The sequence below is a fragment of the Pseudophryne corroboree genome, chromosome 8, assembly GCF_028390025.1.
Source record: "Pseudophryne corroboree isolate aPseCor3 chromosome 8, aPseCor3.hap2, whole genome shotgun sequence".
Lineage (NCBI taxonomy): Eukaryota > Metazoa > Chordata > Amphibia > Anura > Myobatrachidae > Pseudophryne > Pseudophryne corroboree.
Window position 1 is genome coordinate 79,243,801 of NC_086451.1, and position 27,267 is coordinate 79,271,067.

The following is a 27,267-nucleotide window of genomic DNA, read 5'->3' on the forward strand; positions in this document are numbered from 1 at the left end:
GAGGCTCTTTCTGTTATCATACTGTTAACTGGGTTTAGGTCACAAGTTGTACGGTGTGATTGGTGTGGCTGGTATGAGTCTTACCCGGGATTCAAATTGCCTCCCTTATTGTGTACGCTCGTCCGGGCACAGTACCTAACTGGAGTCTGGAGGAGGGTCATGGGGGGAGGAGCCAGTGCACACCACCTGATCTGGTAAAAGCTTTACTTTTTTGTGCCCTGTCTCCTGCGGAGCCGCTATTCCCCATGGTCCTTTCAGGAACCCCAGCATCCACTACGGACTCCGAGAAATAGAATTATCGGTAAGTAAATTCTTATTTTGCTCCTTACAGAAAGATCGCTGGTTGGGAAGGAATATTGCATCACCAGAATGTTCGTTTGGAAGACTGAGAGACAGCACCTTTGAGATGACAGCAGAACAAGAAGAACAACAAGACGAGAGAACTAATTATCGTAACAAGTTTCTCTCCCCCTCAAACTGTTTTCCTATACCCCCATTACACATTTCTCCTTTTCTCCTCCTGTAAGATGGACTTGCCCCAAGAGACTGTGATACGGATTTTCCTGTTGACCATGATGTTGACCAGAGCAGTCTGTTCCGGCGAGAGTACCAGTGAGGTCGAGAAAGGATCCAGAAAGGTTCTGATGACTGAGACGGAGGTGTAAATTTCCAATAGCAACACAATCACCAAGCAAAGGCGAGTACCGGAAACGATCTAGCAGCCATGTTATTTGTAAACATTGTGAAGGATTGTTAGCTGAAAAGAGAACTGTATCTGTAGGCTTTGTGACAATGTAGTTGAGGATGGGTGCATTAAGAAATGCCAATCCAGTTTTAATATCCACATGGACCGGCATCCATTGAGTGACTATCACTCCTTAGTGGGTAGTGTGTTAAATCAAACAGATTGTTGGGTATGCTCTCAAGTACCTCAAGGTCATAGCAAATCAGGACTAGTACCATTTCCTTTAACGGTAGGGGAGGTACTTGAGCTAAAGGGTGGGAGACCGGTGGACAGGAGGTTTAATATCTCCAGTCCTCCTAGTTTGAAGCTCCACCAATATCATGTGGATAGATCCCTAATATGTTTTAACATTACCAATCCCCGAAAGCCGGGAAATTGGGAAGTGTCATGGAGCAACCAAACCATGACCTTTTCATATAGGGCAGATAGAATGCCGACAGATACAGAACTTATACGCCACATAGCCAGTAGAGAAAAATCTTTCCGATATAGGTATACCCTAGGAAGTAGGATTACGAGAGTTGGAGAAGTATCACCAGGATACTGTGCACATATCGTACAAACTGATACGTGTACTAGACAGATGGGAGAATTAGGGGTAGGAGATTTCACATGGAAGATGTGTAATATGGTTATGTCCTACTCCGTCCCATATGTTCTCCCCGATGATGCATATTTCATATGCGGGAGGAAGGCGTATAAGTGGCTTGCCCCAAACTCTGAAGGATTGTGTTATATTGGAAAAGTACTGCCTGAAGTAATGACTGTATCACATGCCAAAATTAAAGATATACACCGTGTTGCCCAAGCTCCTTATACTCATACTCATTACGAGCACGTAGTTAAACGGCACCTGATAGAAAGAACAGAGCATCCGGCCTCTGACATGATCCATGAATCCACCGGGATTCAGTTTCTAATCGCGTTAGATTTCACTCGCACCGCCAGAGGAGTGTTGAATTATAAATACATATCTGCGCTCGCAAATTTGTTAGACAATATCACTGAAATGTATGATGACACGTTTAGGTATACTGGAAGAGAACTTCAAGCTTATAAAACAGAACTGGTACAGCATAGAATGGTTCTCAATTATCTCACGGCAGTGACAGGCGGATATTGTGTCACACTGGCAACGCAGTACGGCGTGAAATGCTGCACATATATAACGAATAGTACCGAGGACCCGGTCGAGGTCATAGACCAAAAGATGGACGATATTCTCCAATTAAAATGGGAATTTCGCAGGAGACACAATCTCACTCTTGCTGCTGTGGGTAATGAGCTGACTGGTTGGGTGTCATGGTTGAACCCGCGAAATTGGTTCTCTGGTTTAGGAGAATGGGCTCAAGGAGTCATAATGGATGTTGGGAAGTTTCTTCTATGTATCTTAGGTGTTGTCATATCCATTGGCTTGATATTTAGATGCGGTCAGGCTTTAATGAAGTGCAAACGTAGTACCAGGGTAATGAGTCTAAGGAGTGAGGAAATTGTAATTCCAATGGATTTGATTTATGACCCAACGGTAGAAACAATAATGTGATGAAAATGCGATTATACGGTCCGTTTCTTTCACCTGTTTTTCCGTTTTCTCCAAGGTAAAAAGACCCACTTGGACGAGGAATTTGATGATCCTGTATACAGACAACTGATGGATTAAAGAAGAAGTTTTGACAACCTAATACACAGATATTTGATGAACTATGCCATAGACCCCCAGTTTCCCTAGAAATTTAAAAATTACGCTAGCCCAACACTTTTGTAAGTCTATGGACATTGACAAAGCTTTTTGCTTGCACCTTTTGGGCAAAAGCACAAAGAAGACGGCATTCAACAGACACCGAACAAGACTTCAACCGACAAATGTTCATTAACCTGACATAGAATACCACTGCATTTACCATAAGTGTTCTTTTTCTTCATCTCTACAACCTTCAGGTAATGACACACATAGTCGATAGGGAATACAGGCACAGATATCAGCAATCACATATTCCCCCATTCATGTATCATCAACTAAAATGTGCTCCCCCATTTTGTTGCAACCAAAATCCGAAAAGAGCTCGGTAAAGTTTGACAGCCCATCCACAGACCCGCACCGCGGGATAAGAAGGAATTCAAATGTATACTTCGCAATACCTCGAAGCTTGATGTACAACACGTACGGCACGATGATACATGACCCCCCAAACATGGATTCATACACACATGCTTCTACTATCTCACTAGGTCATACCCTCTTCACACCTTCTCCTCTCTCCCCCCTTACCCAACCATGGAAATGTATTAACCCCTGACATATATTTTTCTCGTTTTGAAATGTTTTAGGAAGTGGCAGTTATTGTTGACTGCCAAAGGGTGGACTGTCAAAGTCAGAAAAATATCACGATGCACACTGCCATATTTGCACCTCATACAGGTCCGCGCTGCGCATGCGTGCGCTCTCCCGTGCGTGCGCATACTCGCTGTTGCGGGCACCCGCAGGCGCACGGTATGTGCATTTACGGTAGAGTTTATGTGTTCGTAGCGTGCGACTCAATCGTTACATATTTTCACTTTATAATGTATTTTGTAGATCACGGTCCCTTTGATAGATTCTGAAAGTTTAGTTAATGTAGCATGTTCATGGACGGAGAGATCCCTCTTTGTTTGATACAAAGGGTCAGACAGGGATTATACAGTGGTGTTTAGTATCCATCGGAAGAGTATTTAATTAGCAATATTCCGGTGTTGGTTTGAAGCGAATTAATCGCTCGTGCGAATAGTTATGGACATAAGAAGTTTATGTCCATTTACTATTATTTGCACTTACTTATCCATGCGGCGGGAAACCTAGTTTCCCACCCACCTGAGCAGTTGGAAATTGTCACAGCCCACCTGTATGAATCAACCTATGACCTTTTGTTATAGTGCGAAGACAAATTCCTGTGTCCAATGAACAATGAGATTGTAGGGACCATTGAATTGTATTGTGTGTGGGGCATAAATAGACAAGCCGATCACATCCAGCTCACTCTCTTCAACGGTTCTCATTGCTGATAATCGGGAGCTGGATGTCCAGAGGCGCATGCGATCGTTCCCCTTTGTGCGTAAGTTTTCTCCGCAATCATATTGTCTTTCTTGTTATTGTGAGCCATATATCTCTCTCTCTCATATCTCTCTCTCTCTCTCTCTTCTCCTCTTTCTCTCGTATTTCCCTTAAACGTAATAGTATTGTATTGTATTTCCTGTGTAGTTATCTGGTTAGTTAGTCTATGTTATATTGTAGTGTATGACTTGTACTGTATTATTCTTTTTCAAGTATAACATTCATATAAGGCGTTAGACCCTAAGCCCGGTAGTTGTGTATTTCTTATAGTGTTAAGTATTCTCAGAGCGTCGGTGACGCTCGAACAGCTTTTAAGTTAATAAGGTTACACTGTGTTGCATCTACACCCTATCTCTACACTAAGGTTTTACTGCATATTACATTGTTTATGGTTTAGATATAAAGGTTTAACATTGTGAGCGTCTGCGCCGCTGGTGACCTCCTCGTGGTCCCGAGCGTCCGCTACGCTATAGCGAACCATTACGTTAGTCAGCAGCCAATAGCGTGCCTGCCTGTGATCTCTTGGCCGTGAGCGAACGTGACGCTTGAGCGTCTCGACCACGGCTAAGCGATTGTTACGCAACGTGCGTACCCTTACGGTACTCCATACGTCAATAGCGTACAGTGTTCTTAGACCTCTTAAAGGGTTTTAAATAAGATAAATATTCAGCTTTATCACTCACTTACTGGCTGTTGGAGTCTGAGGTAATTGTTAGAGCAGAGCTGCGCTGGCCTCTTCTCCTGCTATGTGAGTGATGGAGTGCAATGTGAGGGTGCACGCACTGTATAGAACGGAGGAGATCTGCCCGGGCAGTGCGTGGCCTGGCCGCTGCTGGGGAAGGGTGCCACACATCCGGAGTCCCGCTGGTGGTGCCGGTGTGTGTTTGCATCCAGGGACGTATACCCCGCTTTGGCAGCCTCACTCTCTGGCTGCAGTCTGCAGCAGCACCTCAGCGGTATATACTGGGGAAATTGGAGACACAACAGAATCATGCTGTTCTCTGATTTCAGTGCCGGCGGCATGCGCAACTCAGGTGGACAGTGTTGGGGCTCCTGATGTGGTGGGGACCCTGGACGAGCGCCCCTGTCGCCCCTGCTTGGATCCGGCCATGGGTCCTGGTGATCGGCACCATTTTCACTCCAGCTGTGAAGAGTGTACTGAACGGACGTGTCCGTCTCAGTGCTGGGTTGTGGGGAGTGGGGCTGGTGCCTGTTGTGGGACTGGTGTATCAGTCCTGGGGTTCTCTGTCTGTAGTCTGCTGTATCTGACAAGGTGTGCTCTGTCCACCTAGGGGTGACCTGTCCATACATCCAGGGGCTCTGCCTCAGTGTTAATTAAAAACCCAATATCTAGGTACACCCAGGGGCTCTGCGTCTCATCAGTATTAGTCCAGGGGTGCTCTTTCTGTCTGTTTTATCTGACAAGGGACTGCTGTGTCCTCCAGGGGTGCTCTGTCCACCTAGGGGTGATCTGTCCATACATCCAGGGGCTCTGCCCCAGTGTTAAAATTAAAATAAAATATTAATTTAAAATAAAAATTGTATATATAGTATATTTTTGTGCTGTACCACAGTATATATCCAGGAGCTGCTGTGTTTGTATAGGGGTACTCTGTCCATCTATCCAGGGGCTCTGCCCCACTGTTTAAAAAATAAATCTAATATTTTATTACTTTAAAATAAAAATATTTTTTTTTTTTTTGAGCTGTACTCCGGTATATATCCAGGGGCTGCTGTGTCTGCACAGGGGTACTCTGTCCGTCCATCCAGGGGTTCCACCCCAGTGTAAAATTAAAATAATAAAAGCTTAAATTCCTAATATATAATTATAACAAAAATTTGTGCTGTAGCCCAGTGTACTATTTAAGTTTTACTTTATTTTCGTAAATACTGTGACACTGCCAGTCAGACCGCAGTATATTATTATTTAGTACATATACACATATTGTGCTACACTGTGGGTGAAGGTGGTACCACAGTAATATTTTATTTCGTACTCATACATGTATTGTGTTGTGTGACACTGTAGGTCAAAGTAAACTGTAATGTTAGATTATTATCCATGACTCGTACACATATTGTGGCACTGTAGGTGGTACATTCTTTGTACAAATTGTGGTGTGTGCTATACTCCACTTGGTTCGTATTTGTTGATATGGAGGACGAACAATTGAGAGGAGAGCAGGAAGCACATACTAGAACTGAAGGTGCTGCCACCAGTCATGATGATAGAAGTCCGTCAGTATCGTCTACTAAGGCCGATACCCAAGGGCATAGATGGCTTAATCAAAGAAAAAGTGAAAGTAAAAGTAAGATTAGTAAAAGTCAGATTAGTTCAATAACCAATAAAAATTGTTGTCTATGCCCCCAATTATTAATTTAACTTTTTTTTTAATCAAACAAATTAAATCATTAATCAATCCTTCCTTCCTTCCACTATATACATACTCTACCTCCCTTGGGCCCCTGATCTAGTTATTGATAAAGAACTGTGTCAGACCATTTCTGCTGATTTTGGTTTCATATTATTTAAAAAAAAAAAAAAATTACAAAAAAAAAGCTAAAGTCACTTTTGTCCCTAAAGTATTATTAACCCCAGTAACATTAATTTCCAGGCATTTCCAGGCAATTTTGACCACAGTACAAACAATGAAAAATATATATTGTACAAAACATATTTTTAATGCTGTAATCATCTGTACAGATTATTTTCATCCTCAAGGTAAGTGCAAACCGCATGAAACGCGTTGGAGACCGTCCACTAAGGAGAAAGCAAGCCCACTGCAAGGCCAGGACATCGGCCGTAACACCATCCGCTGTCAGCAGCGGTCACGGAAGCCGGAGAACATCAGCGCGCACACAGCCCCGCACACAGCCCCGCTGGACGCAGCGGGACTCAGCGCCATCAATCCTTACCATCCGCTGCACTCAGGATCAGAGCCGCTGTGCTCAACAGCAGCTCCGGAACATCATAGCGCAGGGACAGGTAGGACAACCGGGACTTATAACATCTGCACGGGCCACTCCTTACCATTTCACTCAAAAGAGTGTAAACATTATTTTACTAACATTTTTTCTTTTTTCACAGGTACCGCTGTTTATATATTCATGTAATCTCTATTGTTTTAGTTTTATATACCACTATTAATATTTCTTAGCGCTTTCCACTCAAAAAATCAAGGTAGGATCAATTTCTGAAAGTTATGTTTGATCTGGAGAAGGATCCGTCTGTTGGAGAAGTTTGGCAACAACGGGTGGAGTGCCTCAGGTTGCCTCAGCCAGCTTTACACAAGGTATGTGCCATCAACATGTAAATATGTATGTTTTTGACACAACAAATTTTTGTATTAATTTAACATATTTCCACTTTATTGCAGGTATCCTGGCAGAAAGGGAGTGAAATTGTGCTGAGTCTCGGCTACGGCTTCCTTATATGGAATCCAAAACCTGCAAGATCCAACGCTGGATGAAAACAATATTGACTGTAAATGAATGGTTTTAAGGTTAATAATACTGTAGGAACAAAAACAGGTCACATTCTGAAATTTTAGCTGTTTTTATGATTAAAAAACAAACATCCAAAACCAAAAACCGCAAGGGTGGTTTTGGCATAACCAATACAGATCAAAAACATGAAGGAGATACAAATCCAAAATCAAAATCTAAAACCCAAGATTTGGGCCGGCGCACATCTCTAGTTAGGATGTGTTAGGGTCTCCTGCCCTGTGCTGCCACGTCGTCATGGCAACCGGGAGACAAGTGCTAGCGGAGTAACCTGAGCGCTGCTGATACTCCGGTTCGGGTCTTTTGCTGTGCAGTGGTTATAGGCTCTGTGCACGGCAGGGGATCCGGTGCTGGTTTTTGTGCTCACAGTCTGTGAGGTCTGAGTGGGGCGTGGACAGCACCTGCTTTATAAGGCCTCTTCTCAGGGTAAGCAGATGCTGCTGAATCTTTGTTGGTTAGTCAGTTCCTGAAAGTTAGCCAGTACTGTGTAGCTTTGTATTTGTTTGTTGCTTACTGCAAATAGGCCTGGGGATTTGGTATTACACTCTGCCAATCCAGACCTAGCAGTAAGACTGGAGTCAGTCGTTTAGCTTGCTGGGGTTCTGTTACTACTCTGTGAATTTAGCAAGATTGCGGCTGTATTCTAAGACTTGCCTGTCTAATCCTGTCTCACTGTGCTAGGTGTCAGGGGTCAGTTTAGTGGCAGTAAGCTGAACCTGTGCACTGCAAGTGAGAATTAGGATTGTGGAGACTCTCCTTGTGTCTATCATTCCATCTCTGACCAAGGAGTTTACTGCCACACCCGTTGGTAACCCTTTAGGGTTTTGCTGTTGCCCTTAGCAACAGCATTTCGGGTTCTCTACGTATTAAAACACAACATCTTGCTTTTCCCATCTGAGCAGTTCTAATACAAGGGAGATACCCAGTTCCTTAGCCTCTGGGCTTCTCTGTTCACTTTGTGTGTATTTTGTTACCCTATCACCTTCTGTGTACGTTATGTCATATTCCCCAGTCTGTCTGTGAGTCCATTTGTTTTGCATAACAGTTCAAACACCAGTACATTCCTGCAGGCACTGGAGTGCATAACAGTTCTGACACCAGTACTTTCCTGCAGGCACTGGTGTGCATAACAGGATGAGAGATGGCTGGGTTTGATGAAGAAGTGGGCCCATTTGAAGTTTGTGGAGAGGTGGAGAGTCTGATAAGTAGAGGGACAGGATTCCAGAGATAGGGAGCAGCACGTGCAAAATCTGGGAGGTGGGAGGAAGCAATCAGTAGGCAGGAGAGGCGGCAAGCATTTGTGGAGCGAAGAGGGCGGGTGGGAGTGTGAAGGAAGATATAATTGGGAGAGGAATGGGTGAGGACTTTGTAAGTGAGTGTGAGAAGCTTGAATTGGATTCTGAAGGGGAAGGGGAACCAGTGTAGGGCTTGTAAGAGAGGAGAGGTGGACGTAGTACATTTGGAGAGGAAGATGAGCCAGACAGCAGCATTGAGAACAGATTTGTGTGGAGAGAGGTGTTTGTCAGGGAGGCCGGATAGGTGGAGATTACAGTAGTCCAATCTGAAGAAGACCAGTGAGTGGATAAGGGTCTTGGTAGAAACTTGGGTGAGAAAAGGTCTGATCCTGGAAATATTTTTGAGATGGAAATGGCAGGACTGCAAAAGGTACTGAATGTGTGGTTTGAATGAGAGGGAGGAGTTAAGAATAACTCCAAGACAGTGCATTTGGGTGCTAGAGGATATGGTTGTACAGTCAATAGATAATTAAATTGTGGGAGGTGAGGTTATGCGGGAGGGTGGGAAGATGACCAGCTCAGTCTAAGACATGTTAAGTTTAAGAAAGCGCTGGGACATCCAGGAAGAGATAACAGAGAAACAGAAATATGAGTGAGGAGAGAGGGGGATAGGTCATGGGAAGAGAACTAGATCTGAGTATCATCAGCACAAAGATGATATTGGAGTCCTCCTAAAGAGGATGTATAGAGGGAGAAGAGGAGAGGTTCAAGAACAGACCCTTGGGGGATCCTACTGTTAGTGGAAATGGGGGGGGGGGGGGGGGGGAGACAGAGAATGAACAGTTAAAGAGATAGGAGGACAGCCAGGAGAGGGCAGTATCACACAGACCAAGAGCGTGAAGGATTTGCAGGAGGAGAGGGTGGTCCACAGTGTCAAAAGCAGGAGAGATTTGAGGAGAATGAGCAGAGAGTAGTGGCCCTTGGATTTGGCAGCAAGGAGGTCATTACAGACTTTGATGAGGGCAGTTTCAGTGGAGTGATGAAGACGAATGCCAAACTGAAATGGGAGTAGCAGGGAGTGTGAGGAAAGAAAGGCAGTAAGATAGTTGTAGACAATACGCTCAAGAAGTCAGAATGCAAAAGGGAGGAGAGAGATGGGTCAGTAGTAGGAGAGAGTGTTAGGATCAAGGGTACGTTTTTTTTTTTTAAGAATGGGGAGACAGGGGCATGTTTGAAAGCGGAGGGGACAGTGTCTGATAAGAGGGAGAGATTGAGGAGGTGAGCAAGGTGGGAACTGGCAGAAGAAGAGAGGTAGCAGTGAAGGTGGGAGGTGCTAGAGTAAAGGGGGGGGGGTGGAAGGGGGGGCCTGGATGAGGGACATTATTTAATCTCCAGATGTAGGGGGAAAAGGAGTTAGAATTGGTGAGATGGATGATAAGTGATAGTCTGTGATGTTAACCCACATGGTTGTTTACAGTGAATCTAAGAATCTATGTATCTTGCCCCCTGGTCATACCTCTATCCTTCCCCCCAGTCTCCTACACCTCTTCCTCTCTCCCCTCCTCTGTCTCCCCTCCATCCCTCTGTTTCCTTCCCCCTCATTTCCTGTTACCCCACTTTCATTCACCTCTGCTCCATGGTCCTGCTACCCCACAACTCAGCCCTGCTCCCTCCCTCCCTTCCCTGTAATCTCCCCACACCCCCATCCACATCACACTGAACTCCCCTCCTGCCCACCTCCTGCAGTTTCCCCTCCTAGCTCAGGCACCCACACCATCACTACTCTCTCTTCAGCCCTGCCCTCAAAGTGAATCTCACCTCATCGCTACAGCAACCCTGATAATCTCATTCACATCTCTCCCACAAACTCATACCCCCTATCCTGTGCCCACTGGAATGCCAGATCTGTTTGTAACAAACTGGTCCCCACTCATGACCTTTTCATTTCCAACTCCCTGCATCTCCTAGCCATTATTGAAACCTGGATTACGCCCTCTGACACTACTTCTCCTGCTTCTGTCTCTGCTGGGGACCTCACATTCTCACACACACCCCGACCTGGGGGTCGCCATGGGGGCGGTGTTGGGATCCTTTTACCTTCTAGTTACTCCTACCAATTCATACCACCAGAACCATCCCTTACATTTTCTACATTTGAGGTCCATGCTATACGCCTCTTCCAACCAGTTCATCTTAGAGTAGCTGTCATTTACCGCCCCCCTGGCATTGCCTCCAAATTCATCGACAACTTTGCTTCCTGGCTTCCTCACTTCCTCTCTTCTGACATTTCCTCCATTATCCTAGGTGATTTCAACATCCCTATCGCTATTCCCACACAATCCCCTGCCTCTAAACTCCTTAACCTCACCTCTTCACTTGGTCTCTCCCAGTGGACCTCCTCACCCTCCCATGTGAATGGGAGCTCACTGGATCTTGTCTTCACTCGCGGTTGTGATATTTCTGATTTCTCCAACTCCCCATTTCCCCTCTCTGACCACCGCCTGCTCTCCTTTAACTCTCTCTGCTTCCCCATCTCTACCTCCTAAGTCTACCATCACTAAGCGTAACATTGAGGCTATTGACACTACATTCCTTTCCTCCCTGTTTGACTCACTTCTCTCTCCTATTCTCTCTCTCATGCCCTGAACAAGCCACTTCCATATACAATGCATCCCTTACTTCTGTTCTTGACTCTGTTGCTCCACCAACCACTATTCACCCTCGCAAATTAACACCTCAACCCTGGCACACCAAATGCACCAGATATCTGCAAAAATGCTCACGTACTGCTGAGCGACACTGGAGGAAATCACGCTCTAAGGCAGACTTCCTCCATTTCAAACTTATGCTCTCATCCTTCAGTGCTGCCCTTTCCCTTGCTAAACAGTCATACTTCAAGAACCTCATCTCCTCCCAGTCTTCCAACCCCCAGCGCCTCTTTGCCACTCCCAACTCACTCCTCTGCCCACCTCCACCTCGTCTCCCTTCCTCATTCTCTGCTCTTGACTTTGCCACTTACTTCACATCCAAAATTGACTCCAGACCATCAGCAACCAGCCTCCTCCCATAACTTACCACCCCTCCCCATCCCTCTCACCAACTCTTACATCTTTCTCCCATGCATCTGGTGAGGAAGTCATGCCCCTCATTCGTTCCTCTCCCCTTACCACCTCCCCTCTTGACCCTATACCCTCCCACCTCCTTCGCTACCTCTCTCCTTCTGCCTGTTCCCATCTTGCCCATCTTCTCAATCTCTCCCTCTCATCAGGCACTGTCCCCTCTGCCTTCAAGCATGCACTCATCTCTCCTATTCTTAATAAACCTACACTTTATCCAAACACTCTCTCCAACTACCCATCTTTCTTCTAACTTTTGCCTCCAAGCTCCTTGAGCGTATTGTCTACAACCGCCTTACTTCCTTTCTTTCTTTACACTCGCTGCTTGACCCATTCCAGTCTGGCTTCCGTCCTCTCCACTCCACTGAAACTGCCCTTACAAAAGTCTGCAATGACCTCCATGCTGCTAAATCTAAGGGCCACTACTCTCTACTTATTCTTCTTGATCTCTCTGCTGCTTTTGACACTGTGGACCATCCTCTCCTACTGCAAATCCTTCACTCCATTGGTCTGCGTGATACTGCCCTCTCTTGGCTTTCTTCTTACCTCTCTGACCGTTCATTCTCTGTCTCCTCTCATGACTTCACCTCCCCATCACTTCCACTAACTGTAGGTGTACCCCAAGGTTCTGTCCTTGGTCCTCTTCTTTTCTCTCTCTATACATCCTCACTAGGTAAGCTCATTAGCTCTTTTGATTTCCAATATCATCTCTATGCTGATGACACTCAAATCTATCTTTCCTCTCCCCTGCTCTCCTCACTTGAATCTCCAACTGTCTCTCTGCTCTCTGTTTGGATGTCCCAGCGCTTTCTTAAACTTAACATGTCTAAGACTTATCTGATTATCTTCCCACCCTCCCGCATAAGCTCACCTCTCACAATCTCATTATCTGTTGATGCCACTACTATCTCCTCTAGCCCCTAAGTGCGATGTCTTGGAGTAATCCTTGACTCCTCCCTCTCTTTCAACTCACACATTCAGCACCTCTCACAAACCTGCCGTTTTCATCTAAAAAATATTTCCAGGATCAGACCCTTTCTGACCCAAGATGCTACTAAGACTCTTATCCACTAACTGGTCATCTCCAGACTGGACTACTGTAATCTCCTTCTAACTGGCATTCCTGACAAACACCTCTCTCCACTCCAATCTATCCTCAATGCTGCTGCCCGGCTCATTTTCCTCACCAAACGCACTACGTCCACCTCTCCTCTCCTACAAGACCTTCACTGGCTCCCCTTCCCTTTCAGAATCCATTTCAAGCTTCTCACACTCGCTTACAAAGCCCTCACCCACTCCTCTCCCATTTACATCTCTGATTTTATCTCCCCTTACACTCCCACCCATCCTCTTCGCTCTGCTACTGCACGCCGACTCTCCTGTCTTCTGATTACTTCCTCCCACTCCTATCTCCAAGATTTTTCATGTGCTGCTCCAATTCTCTGGAATTCCCTACCTCTCCCCCTCAGACTCTCCACCTCTCTACAAAACTTCAAATGGTCTCTCAAGACCCACTTCTTCACCAAACCCCCAGCCAAATCTCATCCTAACCCTGTGTTCCACGCTCTCTATGTACCCCATCTGTCTCACCCCTGTCTGTCTACCCCTCCCCTTTAGAATGTAAGCTCTCACGAGTAGGGCCATCTTCCCTCATGTGCTTATCCTTTCTCTTACTTTAATGATCTTCAACTGCATCAACTCCAGCAGTCTTCTGCCACCTGATACTTATTCCAGTGTCATCTGCTGATGTAACTATGTTTATTTACCCTGTATTGTCCTATATTGTCTTCAACTGTAAGTTGCTGTTTTCCTGTTTGATTATTTATGTACTCTGTAATTGGGCGCTGCAGAACTCTTGTGGCGCCATATAAATAAAGGATAATAATAATAATAATAATAATAATAATAATACTAATAATAATAAGTAGTATATGGTGTGTGGCACAGACTATGAATTTTGTTACTCGCTTCGACATTTAGCATCATCCAAGTTATAAATCCAGTTTCTTACAAGTTGTAGTTGCCTCCATATCTCCTAGTACCCATTTATTTTCACATTCACCGTTAAAACCTCTGGTTCTCTAGCAGACAGCTGGGCAGTGCATTACACAAGCACAGGTCTACGGGGAGATGGCATGGCGACATTTTCCTAGTGATTTCTTTACTTCACATGCACAAAAGGCGCCATTCCATTTTCCTGGTGTTTTGGCTGCCTCCGCTGGATATGTGAATATTGAAGAATTGGGTGCAGGGTGTGCGGTGTGTGCCCCCATATCCTGTGTGTACCCCAAACCCTGCACCTAATATAGATACGTCACTGGACAGCATGCCCTGCCAGCCATAATAGTTAAAGACCCTAGATTTATTATGCAACTTGACCAATTTTAAATGAAGATTTAAATACAGATTTAATTGTTTTATGATCACATTAGATGCTTTGACACGTACACTGTGAACTGGTTAATTTATGAAAAAAAAAAAAGATTATTTCCTGTCCGTGCGATCAACCAGACTCCGCCTATGGGGGAGCGTATTTCTGCATAGCAGGGCTGCGAACGCTTGTGCAGCCCTGCTATGCAAAAAAAGTTTCCTGTAAAGAAGACCAGGGTAAGAGTTACTTACCCTGTGTGATCGATCCAGCGACGCAGGTCCCGGAATTGACGGCAGACATCCGCCCTCCAAATGCCTGGACACGCCTCCGTTGGACTCACCACTCCCTGAAAACGGTGAGTTGCCGCCCGGTTCCGCCTTCCTTCCGTCAGTCTTCTTGCGGTCGCCGTTGCGACCGCTTTCTTCGCTAGCGGCGTTGCTGCCTGGCGACAGCCATTGCCGGGCAACGACATGCCTGTGCAATGCGGCCGCTGCGCATGCGCAGTTCCAACCCAATTGCGTGGCTGTGAGGAAGCGCAGTGTGCGATTGGGTCAGAATTACCCCCTTTGATGGTTGACAGCCATCGTTTTCCTATGGGCTTCCATAGTAAAACCCTATCCAGCACTAGGCAAGATGCTGGTTTGGAGACCCTTACTCCCCTTGTTTGCTAAGAACCAAAGCAAAAACTACATGCCAATTGTGTCTTCAGCAAGTCTAGGTTGCCTAATGGATTATCCAGCTCTGAGCCTGGCAATCAGGTTATCTGGTGAATGGCATAAGTAAGTCAGAATGAACATCAGACCCCAGGTACAGTAGGTGTAATGTTGGGACAAGGTTGGTCTTATGTAGAGATGAGCTGTTTCGGATTTACTCGGTTCTTAACGTCAGAATTAGCGCAGGTTCTTTTTTTCTGGAATTTTCTTATTGGCTAACCAAAACACGTGACGTCCGTGAGCCAATAAGGAGATTCGGGTAAATCCGAGTAAAACCGAACCCGCTCATCTCTAGTTTTATGTTATTCCACCCAGAACTGAAAACTCACCTTGACAATAGAATTGTTTGGAAGCTCTCGCCCGAGTTTGACCGTGTTTACATTTTCAAGGCTTATTTTATCTAATGCATTTCTCAATGACATATTAGAACTGTATTGATCCTCAAGCTTTCCCCTTACACCCCTTTCACACTTATATAAAAATCCCAGGTTTTTGCACATGAATGCGCATCAACTCGCCATTTTGTTAAGTGTGAATGCAAGCTACCTGGGATGAAGTCCTGGGTCGCCAACACTGCTCATTACTGGGGTCAAGCTGAGACCCGTGAATTTTCCAGCAAATTTCCGTGTCTCATGTCTGAAAGGAGTATTAAGCTGCGTACACACTAGGCGATCTGTCGCCCGTTCTTGCTGATCGGACCAACATATCGCACACATCGTCCAGTGTGTACAGACTATGGCGCGCTCTGGCTGGTCGCTCATCGTGTCTTCTGATCTGCCTGCACTGCAGGTAGATCTGATAGTATCTTTAACATCATGCTACTAGATGTGGCCACAAAACGAGATAACGCGTGATCGTGCACTATATCGTTCAGTGCGCACAGCCAACCGACATATCGTTCCGTTGGTCGTGCCATAGGCCACGATCAGGGATCGTCCAGTGTGTACCCAGCTTTACCTTTCGCTGTGCTGCATGATAACAGATAACAGGGTATCACTAATTAGTTGTTCATAGAACGAAGAGTTTGAAATGATAGGATCAAGTTGAGAGCTGACTGCTGTGCAAGGCTCTTGTGGTGACAATACAAAACTACACGCACGTAAGTACAGTAAAGTAGTTTACCATTCACTTTTATTTAAAATGAATACAGTTGTTAATAGGATGGGTTATAAAGACTTATATTCATATTCTTGTTGTAAACAAAGCTTTACATTTTCACCTCTCCTTCAGCATTAAGGGCAACTGTTTTGTATCAAACTGGACAAGTGGAGTTGGCCATAGCAACTAAATCAGCTTCTATCATTTTATAGCATGTACTTGATAAATATTAGCTAGGTGATTGGTTGCTATGGGAAACCTCTCCACTCTGCAGAAGGTTTGATTGATAAGCATCTCCCCTCAGTTCTGCATATCCAGGCATATATGTAGAGCTAGCTAGGCCAGTGACTGACAGCATGTAACTATAGCAGAAGATGTATGTACACCCATGTGGTCTGTGTATGGCCATATCCCCGGCATCCTCACACACACAGATCCCTCCTCCTCCCATCTCAGTCAGTGACACTCTGCTCCTCCTCCGCTGCTGCCTATGACACGGTCTCTCTCCTCCCTGACACTCTCTCTGCCTGCGCCCGGCGGCTGTCTCTCGTACTCAGCATCTCTCCTCTCCCTTCTCCTGCTGCCATCAAGCGTCTCGCCCTGCGCTGAGCGTGCTCGCATCCCTCACTGTCTCTCTCCCTGTGTGTACACTCTGCGACCTCTCCTCCTTCCTTCTGCAGCTGTCTCTTATCTCTCAGCAACCCTGCTCGCAGCTGTCTCTCTCCCTCCCCTCTGCCCCCCTGCCCCCCTGTCTCTCCTCTCTCATTATGCCTCCTCTCCTCCCCATTGCCTCTCCAACTCTGGCATGAGCTCCAAGAAAGGTGAGGACCCCAAAACATGACATGTCCCCTGGAAGGGTTGGGATGGGGAGGGCGGCATACAGTGGGTTTCCTATAAGCACCTGGGACTTCTGGTTCTTTTAGGGGTATTTACAGAATACAAACCTATTACTAACAGCTGTCCCTGTCTGGAAACCAATACTGAGTGACAGACTGAAGAGCTATACCCTGTATACTGCTATATACTGTTAGCCTGTATATATGTAATGCTGCTGCAGTAACTGGGATAGTCTCTGTATTATATTTATTATTATGACTGTATGCAGAATATAAATTCATATAAATGCATAGGACTAACATTTGGAACGTGTGTAATGTATAGTTCCCCCCACCGTACTGATATGTGTATTTTTAGAGCTATAGTAACCATTTGTTGCAGTATTTGCCAGCCCACAGAATGGTAGATGCACTTTGTATAATACAGACTCATTTCTCAAATCAATTTTAATTCTGGCTTAGAAATATGCCTGAAGGAAGGCCACGTGTGATTTGATCAATATCTTGCTTTTGCTTTTTCCATTTAATGTACACCAGGATATTTAGGCCTATTTTATATACTGAGATGGCTGACAGCGTCTTATTACCGGTGCCCTGTGTCTCTGAGTTTAAGTGCTGTTCGATACAGTATGATCTCTATACAGGCTCATTCACACCCATGGGTTGTTTATGGGCATTTCAGCTGCTAACTAAGGCCTGCAGAGCATGCATGCAATGTATAGGCCGAATGGTTAGTTTCTTCTGGGCTCGCTCGTATTTAATATTGTACAGTGTGGCACAGCCTGCATGTTACAGAGTAAAATAGATTGTATAGGTAATAGAACAGAATGCAGAGGGAAAATGAATAAAACCCGTCTATACTTTTAGTAACCCATTTTCCCAGCGCATATGTGTGTAAAGGTGCATACACACTTGCTGATAAAATGAACAGCGTCGCTCATTTTCTCCCTTGCTGAGCGACGTCGTTCACTTTCTCAGCAAGTGTGTATGCCACCGCCGCCGACCAATGCGTGGCACCGCGGTTCGTTAACGACCCTCGGTTTTGGTGGTGCATGTATGCTCTATTTGGACCGTCGTCCAAGAGTTGCCTGCACGACCCGGCCGCGGCGTGACGTCACTGAGCGATATGGTCATCATATTGCTCAGTGTGTATGGTCGGCCGCCTAACGCCTGGGAGGGGGAAACACTAGACAACATCGCTCAGAAGCCCTTTCTCCTACATACTCCTTTACCTGTGCCCCTTCTAGTTTCAGGAAACAGCCAAGGGAAGAAGAGTAAAAAGAAGCAAAGAAGACAGAAAAGGGCTGCTGACCGGGAGATAGCTGGGGTCCCTGAAGCACGCAGTCCCAGCTTAGAGAGCCAGCCCGGGTAAGTACTCCGTCCTTAGAAGAACCAGAGGCACATTGCTTATCTGTTGTGGTGTGAGATATGGTACTCTCAGTAGCTCACTGATCTCATCTGGAGAGCATAGTACAGTATAGGATATGGAAAGCCTGGCAGCTGTGTCAGAGTATTTAATAAATATATACAATTATAGTAGAGAACTGTACTGCACAGTTGTGTACTTAGGTTTATGTATTTTGTGTTTGGGTAATGCAGTTTATTTATATAGGGGGCACATATTATACAGCACTTTACAGAGAGTATTTAGTCATACACACCAGACCATGCCCTAGTGGAGCTTGCAATCTATGTTCCCCACCACATGGGCATACATATACACTAGGGTTCATTTCTGTCAGAAGCCAATTATCCTACCTATGTGTTTTTGGATTGTGGAAGGAAACTGGAGTACTGGAGAAAACCCACGCACACACAGGGAGAACATACAAACTAACCTGTTAGCAATTGAACTCACTGTCATAGGCGTGCGCAGCACATTTTATTAGGGGGTGCACGATTGGAGGGGCGTGTCTATAATCGTCTATTGGGAGTGACTAACACGCCTATTGAGAGATGGAGGGAGAGCGAGGAGCAGAGACGGAGAGAGAGGGAAGCAGAGATGGAGAGAGACAGAGGGGGAGATGGAGAGAGAGCTGGTAGACAGAGAGAGGGGGTAGACAGAGAGAGGGAGTAGACAGGGGAGACAGAGCGAAGGAGAGAGAGAGTGGTGAAGAAGGAAGAAAGGTGCAGAGGAACAGAGAGAGAGACACACAGGGAGAGAGAGGGGGTGGAGACAGAGGGGCAGAGATGGAGATAGAGACAGACAAAGAGGGGTAGACAGAGAGAGAGAGGCATAGAACAGTGGCAAACGCAGGATTTTTAGGGGGAGGGGGAGGGGGTTCCAGATATGCGAGATAGAGATTATATATATATATATATATATATATATATATACACACACAGCAAGATATAGCGGCACTTCACAGACTTGATAACGTTAATAACAGCTTTCCTTATTGGCTGCTATATATATATATATATATAGATGGTATGGCAGTGTGGTGCCCCCGCCGGGATTCCGGCGTCTGTATTGTGACCACCAGGATCCCGATGATCGGTATGCTAATATATATATATATATATATATATATATATATATAAACCCATTTGTGTGTGCTTAGGAAGACATGAAAGGGACAGAGAAAGAGGAATGGAGTGAGAAGGAGGGCTTGGGGAGGGAGAGAGAGTGGGGGAGCATGGGAGAGAGAGAAGAGAGGAAGAGGACTGGAAGGAGGAGAGAGAGGCATGGTGAGACAGGTGGCCAAGGTGTGAAACAGAAGGGGGACATGGGGAAAGAGGAGGTACATGGGCAGAGAGAGGGGATATGGGAAGAGAGAGTGTGGGGCATGGAGAGAGGTGGGAGAGAAAGACACGGGTGAGAGGGGGCATTGGGAGACAGAGAGAGGGGGCATGGGCAGAGAGAGGCATGGGGAGAGGCATGAGGGAGAGAGAGAGAACGGTGAAGGGTCTTGGGGGGAGAGAGATTTCAGCAGCAGCCAGCAGCACAATGAGAAGAGGTACCCGTGGAGCAGTTATATTTTACCTGCAGGTCGGGAGGAATCCCTGTGGTCCAACAAGCTGGTCCTCCGGAATGTGCAGTGCTCTAGAGGGCTATCAGTTCCCACAGCCCGGCAATGGCTTTTAGAGAATATCAGATACGCGGGAGGTAGAGGGAGAGGCAGAGACGCGGCACGGACAGAGGCACGCGCGGAGAGGAGACACGGGAGGCGAGAGGAGGAGACGCGGGAGGTTGAGGCCGAGATGCGGGACAAGCAGAGACACGGGAGGCGAGAGGAGGAGATGCGGGACACGAGAGGAGGAGACGCGGGACAGGCAGCGACATGGGAGGCGACAAAAGGAGACGCGGGAGGAGGAGTATAGGTAGAGACGCTGATGCAGGTGTGAGCTTGGTGAGGAGCACACTCATTTGTACAAAGATCCGCTGTTTAAATAAATGATCAGTCATCTGTGGCAATTGATCGGCTGGCAGGGGGGGGGGGGGGTTTCCAGGTACTCGGAACCCCCCCCTGCGTGCGCGTATGTAGAAGAGGAATTATATTAGGCAATAGGAGAGAGTGAGGGTGAGAGAGAGGGATGAAGAGGAAGGAAGAGTGGTGCAGGGGAACAGAGAGAGAGACATAAGAGAGGCATAGAGGAAGAGAGAGAGAGAGAGACAGCGGGGGAGACCGAGAAAGAGGGGCAAGGGAGGAGACGGAGAGAGGGGGCAGAGAAAGAGAGACAGGGAAGTGGGAGAAGGAGGGGGGAAAGTGAGAGGGGGGGGGGGGGTGAAGAGAGAGATAGAGGAGGGCCGAGGGAGAAATAGTGCACAAGAGAGAGAGAGAGGGCAGAGGGAGGGAGAGGGAGAGGGGGGGGCAAGAGAGAGTGAGACCTGAGGGGGAGATAGAAAGACAGAGAGAGAGAGGGGGCCGATGGAGAGACAAAGAGGTGCTGAGCAGCACTTGCTACTTGAACAAATCTAGGATTGTGTTTCTCCTACCTCTACAATCAAGTGCTGCTGCACATCATGATGGTCAGCACCTTTGCTACCCTCCAATGGACGTTTTGGAGCTGGGGACATCAGGGCACGTGGAGAAGTATGAAAGGGGAAGAGCTGAAAGATCAACCCCTCCAGCCGGGGAATCCCACACAAGCAGCATTGTGACCTATGGGAGGAGGAGCTAAGAGAGCGGCCCCTCCTCCCCCTCCGGCCGGCAGGTCCCACACAGGCAGCATTATGGAGTATGGGAGGAGGAGCTGAGAGAGCGGCCCCTCCTCCCCCTCCCGCCGGCTAGTCCCACACAGGCAGCATTATTGACTCTGGGGGGAGGAGCTGAGAGTGCGGCTCCTCCTCCCCCTCCCGGCCGGGACCCGGTCATTGCAGCTGCTGCGTTGCTGAACTTCTGAAGACTCTGGGGCACTGGCAGCGGACAGCGCAGCGCTGGCATAACATGAGTCAGTGTGAGTCTGTAATGCCTGCGCTGTGGCAGGCACATGAATGAGCAGCGTGCTGCAGGCGTGGCGTGTGGGGGGGTGCTGGACATTAGGGGGTGCCTGTGCGCACCAGGCACCCCCCGTGTGCACGTCTATGCTCACTGTGTTGTCCATAATCTCATTATTACATAAAATCTGAGCCTAGTATTTATGGATATGGATAATTATTTACACTTAAGCATACTTGCCAACATTGCTTGCAGGTGAAGAGGGACATCTGTGCGGTTTTTTAAAGGGGCGTGGCCTGATGAAAAGCAGGCGTGGCTTTGTGGGAGTGCCGCGATCGCGAGCCACACCCCCCTTCCCTGTTTTCGTCTCTGAAGGGACATACCCAGCGGTCTCTGAGCTGCTGGCATGCCCCCTCTCCCTCTGCACCTATGACTAGACGCTGTGTGCATGCGCACAGCGTATATTCACCGCTGAGCAGGGCAGAGACAGAGCCTCCCAACTGCCCCCACCACAGGACACTGTGGCCCGCGGGTGGGACAGCGTGACAGTCCCCAAAAATTGGGACAGTTGGGAGGTATGTTAAGTGGTTTCAAATTTTAATCCCTAATTATAATTTTGCTGAAACCAAAAATAAATGAAATAAATAAACTCCCCACCCCTCATACCACAGGTTACACAATTGCCTTGGAGTTGTCTTATTGCAGCCAAGACTCACAATCTGGCCAGATAGTGATATTAACCCATTACAGACTATACCCATGACTACACGTGCTTGCCTGAAGTGTTCACCCTACTTGGTGCCTGAGAAGCGGCTGCCGGTGATCCAGGGACTGCTCACTGGAGCTCTACACTGGATCCCAACCCCCACAGGCCGGCAGCTGCTGTGTATTTATAACCCTGATGCTGCTGCTAGTCTATCTGTGAGCTGTGAAATCATCACAGACCCATTCACAGCCAGAGGAGCAGTAGTGTGTATTTGTATATGTCATACCACAGTATGCTACAGGATCATGTGCAAGTAATGGGAGCACTGTGGTTATTTAAAGCATGCAGCTGGGGGATTGTTCGTGTTATGTAGAGGAGGCTGGCACTGTGTCTGCCAGTGCTGTGTCTTCCCTGGGCATGCAGAGTGCTGCTGGTGAGGCTGGCTGCAGTGTCTGGTAACGGATCGCAGCATTTCATGAACTTTATTTGGTTGACACTAAAACTCATTTGCTGTATGCGAATTTACCAGGGAATAAAATGATGGGCCTAATTCAGATCTGATCGCCGGGCAGCGATTTTTGCAATCCTGCGATCAAATAGTCGCCGCCTACAGGGGGAGGGTATTTTCGCTGTGCAAGTGTGCGATCGCATGTGTAGCAGAGCTGTACAAACTGATTTTGTGCAGTCTCTGCGCAGCCCAGGACTTACTCTTCCTGTGCGATAGAATCCTGATGATCGGGGCCAGAGCTGACGTCAGACACCCTCCCTGAAAACGCTTGAGCCCACCTGCGTTTTTCCAGACACTCCCTGAAAATGGTCAATTGCCACCCACCAACGGCCTATTCCTGTCAATCTTCTTGCGAACGCCCGTGCGAATGGATCCTTTGCACAATCTCGTCGCAGGGCGCCGATGCCTGTTGCAGCCGTGCAATGCGCAGTTTCGATCTGATCGCCGCTGTGCGAAAATGCAGACAGTGGTAATTTGTGTATGGATGTGTACTGCTGGGGAGAGTGGCACAGGAGGGTAGGTTGGTAATCTAAAGCATTTAGGAGAGAGGCACAAGAGGTTAGATTGGTGATATAAGCCACTGAGGAGAAGGGCACACAAAGGTGGCTTGGTAATGTAAAGCAGTGAAGAGAATGGCAAAAGAATGTAGGTTAGCGATGTAAAGCATTGAGTGGCACAAAAGGGCAGGTTGGTGATGCCAGGCATTGAGGAGAGTGGCATAACGGTAATTTTGTAATATAAAACATTGAGGATACTAGGAGTTACCCTCCTTTGCCACTCTCCTCAATGCTGTACATGACCCCACTGGTTCTATTCCACGAGTGGAAATAGTCCCTGTTGGTCGGCATGCCGACCATCGGGATAGTGAGCCGTCGGGCTCACGGAGGAGGTCATGTGACTGTCGGTCAGCTGACCGGCGGTCACATGAATACCACCCCTACCCTCCTGTGCCACTCTCCTCAATGCTGTACATAACCAGTCTACCCTCCTGTGCCACTCTCCTCAATGCTGTACATAACCAGTCTACCCTCCTGTGCCACTCTCCTCAATGCTGTACATGACCAACCTACCCTCCTGTGCCACTCTCCTCAATGCTGTACATGACCAACCTACCCTCCTGTGCTACTCTACTCAATGCTGTACATAACCATCCTACCCTCCTGTGCTACTCTACTCAATGCTGTACATGACCAACCTACCCTCCTGTGCTACTCTACTCAATGCTGTACATGACCAACCTACCCTCCTGTGCCACTCTCCTCAATGCTGTACATAACCAGTCTACCCTCCTGTGCCACTCTCCTCAATGCTGTACATGACCAACCTACCCTCCTGTGCCACTCTCCTCAATGCTGTACATAACCAACCTACCCTCCTGTGCCACTCTCCTCAATGCTGTACATGACCATCCTACCCTCCTGTGGCACTCTCCTCAATGCTGTGCATAACCAACCTACCCTCCTGTGCCACTCTCCTCAATGCTGTGCATAACCAGTCTACCCTCCTGTGCCACTCTCCTCAATGCTGTACATGACCATCCTACCCTCCTGTGGCACTCTCCTCAATGCTGTGCATAACCAGTCTACCCTCCTGTGCCACTCTCCTCAATGCTGTACATGACCAACCTACCCTCCTGTGCCACTCTCCTCAATGCTGTACATGACCAACCTACCCTCCTGTGCTACTCTACTCAATGCTGTACATAACCATCCTACCCTCCTGTGCCACTCTCCTCAAAGCTGTACATGACCAACCTACCCTGCTGTGCCACTCTCCTTAATGCTGTACATAACCAGTCCATCCTCTGCTAGTATCCTCAATGTTTTATATTACAAAATTACCGTTATGCCACTCTCCTCAATGCCTGGCATCACCAACCTGCCCTTTTGTGCCACTCAATGCTTTACATCGCTAACCTACATTCTTTTGCCATTCTCTTCACTGCTTTACATTACCAAGCCACCTTTGTGTGCCCTTCTCCTCAGTGGCTTATATCACCAATCTAACCTCTTGTGCCTCTCTCCTAAATGCTTTAGATTACCAACCTACCCCCCTGTGCCACTCTCCCCAGCAGTACACATCCATACACAAATTACCACTGTCTGCATTTTCGCACAGCGGCGATCAGATCGAAACTGCGCATTGCACGGCTGCAACAGGCATCGGCGCCCTGCGACGAGATTGTGCAAAGGATCCATTCGCACGGGCGTTCGCAAGAAGATTGACAGGAATAGGCCGTTGGTGGGTGGCAACTGACCATTTTCAGGGAGTGTCTGGAAAAACGCAGGTGGGCTCAAGCGTTTTCAGGGAGGGTGTCTGACGTCAGCTCTGGCCCCGATCATCAGGATTCTATCGCACAGGAAGAGTAAGTCCTGGGCTGCGCAGAGACTGCACAAAATCAGTTTGTACAGCTCTGCTACACATGCGATCGCACACTTGCACAGCGAAAATACCCTCCCCCTGTAGGCGGTGACTATTTGATCGCAGGATTGCAAAAATCGCTGCCCGGCGATCAGATCTGAATTAGGCCCATCATTTTATTCCCTGGTAAATTCGCATACAGCAAATGATTTTTAGTGTCAACCAAATAAAGTTCATGAAATGCTGCGATCCGTTACCAGACACTGCAGCCAGCCTCACCAGCAGCACTCTGCATGCCCAGGGAAGACACAGCACTGGCAGACACAGTGCCAGCCTCCTCTACATAACACGAACAATCCCCCAGCTGCATGCTTTAAATAACCACAGTGCTCCCATTACTTGCACATGATCCTGTAGCATACTGTGGTATGACATATACAAATACACACTACTGCTCCTCTGGCTGTGAATGGGTCTGTGATGATTTCACAGCTCACAGATAGACTAGCAGCAGCATCAGGGTTATAAATACACAGCAGCTGCCGGCCTGTGGGGGTTGGGATCCAGTGTAGAGCTCCAGTGAGCAGTCCCTGGATCACCAGCAGCCGCTTCTCAGGCACCAAGTAGGGTGAACACTTCAGGCAAGCACGTGTAGTCATGGGTATAGTCTGTAATGGGATAATATCACTATCTGGCCAGATTGTACAGCATTGAGTAGAGTAGCACAGGAGGGTAGGTTGGTCATGTACAGCATTGAGGAGAGTGGCACAGGAGGGTAGACTGGTTATGTACAGCATTGAGGAGAGTGGCACAGGAGGGTAGGATGGTTATGTACAGCATTGAGGAGAGTGGCACAGGAGGGTAGGTTGGTCATGTACAGAATTGAGTAGAGTAGCACAGGAGGGTAGGTTGGTAATGTACAGCATTGAGGAGAGTGGCACAGGAGGGTAGGTTGTTCATGTACAGCATTGAGGAGAGTGGCACAGGAGGGTAGGATGGTTATGTACAGCATTGAGTAGAGTAGCACAGGAGGGTAGGTTGGTCATGTACAGCATTGAGGAGAGTGGCACAGGAGGGTAGGTTGGTCATGTACAGCATTGAAGAGAGTGGCACAGGAGAGTAGACTGGTTATGTACAGCATTGAGGAGAGTGGCACAGGAGGGTAGACTGGTTATGTACAGCATTGAGGAGAGTGGCACAGGAGGGTAGGATGGTTATGTACAGCATTGAGGAGAGTGGCACAGGAGGGTAGACTGGTTATGTACAGCATTGAGTAGAGTAGCACAGGAGGGTAGGTTGGTCATGTACAGCATTGAGGAGAGTGGCACAGGAGGGTAGACTGGCTATGCACAGCATTGAGGAGAGTGGCACAGGAGGGTAGACTGGTTATGCACAGCATTGAGGAGAGTGGCACAGGAGGGTAGGTTGGTTATGTACAGCATTGAGGAGAGTGGCACAGGAGGGTAGGTTGGTCATGTACAGCATTGAGGAGAGTGGCACAGGAGGGTAGGTTGGTCATGTACAGCATTGAGGAGAGTGGCACAGGAGGGTAGGTTGGTCATGTACAGCATTGAGGAGAGTGGCAGGGTAGGTTGGTTATGTACCTCATTGAGGAGAGTTGCAGGGTAGGTTGGTTATGTACAGCATTGAGGAGAGTGGCACAGGAGGGTAGGTTGGTCATGTACAGCATTGAGGAGAGTGGCACAGGAGGGTAGACTGGTTATGTACAGCATTGAGGAGAGTGGCACAGGAGGGTAGGTTGGTCATGTACAGCATTGAGGAGAGTGGCACAGGAGGGTAGGTTGGTCATGTACAGCATTGAGGAGAGCGGCACAGGAGGGTAGACTGGTTATGCACAGCATTGAGGAGAGTGGCACAGGAGGGTAGACTGGTTATGCACAGCATTGAGGAGAGTGGCACAGGAGGGTAGGTTGGTTATGTACAGCATTGAGGAGAGTGGCAGGGTAGGTTGGTTATGTACAGCATTGAGGAGAGTGGCACAGGAGGGTAGGTTGGTCATGTACAGCATTGAGTAGAGTAGCACAGGAGGGTAGGTTGGTCATGTACAGCATTGAGGAGAGTGGCACAGGAGGGTAGACTGGTTATGTTCAGCATTGAGGAGAGTGGCACAGGAGGGTAGGTTGGTCATGTACAACATTGAGGAGAGTGGCACAGGAGGGTAGGATGGTTATGTACATCATTGAGGAGAGTGGCACAGGAGGGTAGGTTAGTCATGTACAGCATTGAGTACAGTAGCACAGGAGGGTACGTTGGTTATGTACAGCATTGAGGAGAGTGGCAGGGTAGGTTGGTTATGTACAGCATTGAGGAGAGTGGCACCACAGGGTAGGTTGGTTATGTACAGCATTGAGGAGAGTTGCAGGGTAGGTTGGTTATGTACAGCATTGAGGAGAGTGGTACCACAGTGTAGGTTGGTTATGTACAGCATTGAAAAGAGTGGCACAGGAGGGTAGACTGGTTATGTACAGCATTGAGGAGAGTGGCACAGGAGGGTAGGTTGGTCATGTACTGCATTGAGGAGAGTGGCACAGGAGGGTAGGTTAGTCATGTACAGCATTGAGTAGAGTAGCACAGGAGGGTAGG

General features: G+C 47.5%; 2 protein-coding genes across 3 annotated transcripts in view; one reads left to right on the forward strand and one right to left on the reverse strand.

Moving 5' to 3' along the window:
* LOC134948626 (glucose-1-phosphate thymidylyltransferase-like) overlaps positions 1 to 27,267 on the reverse strand; it is a 118,159-nt gene that overhangs the window by 64,371 nt on the left and 26,521 nt on the right. The window lies entirely within an intron of this gene.
* SRPK3 (SRSF protein kinase 3) overlaps positions 16,355 to 27,267 on the forward strand; it is an 83,606-nt gene continuing 72,693 nt past the window's right edge. Inside the window, exons 1-2 of the mRNA XM_063936718.1 lie at positions 16,355 to 16,691; positions 17,954 to 18,074. Of these exons, the coding sequence (XP_063792788.1) occupies positions 16,361 to 16,691; positions 17,954 to 18,074 (452 nt within the window). The 5' untranslated portion in view covers positions 16,355 to 16,360. The remainder of the gene's footprint in view (positions 16,692 to 17,953; positions 18,075 to 27,267) is intronic.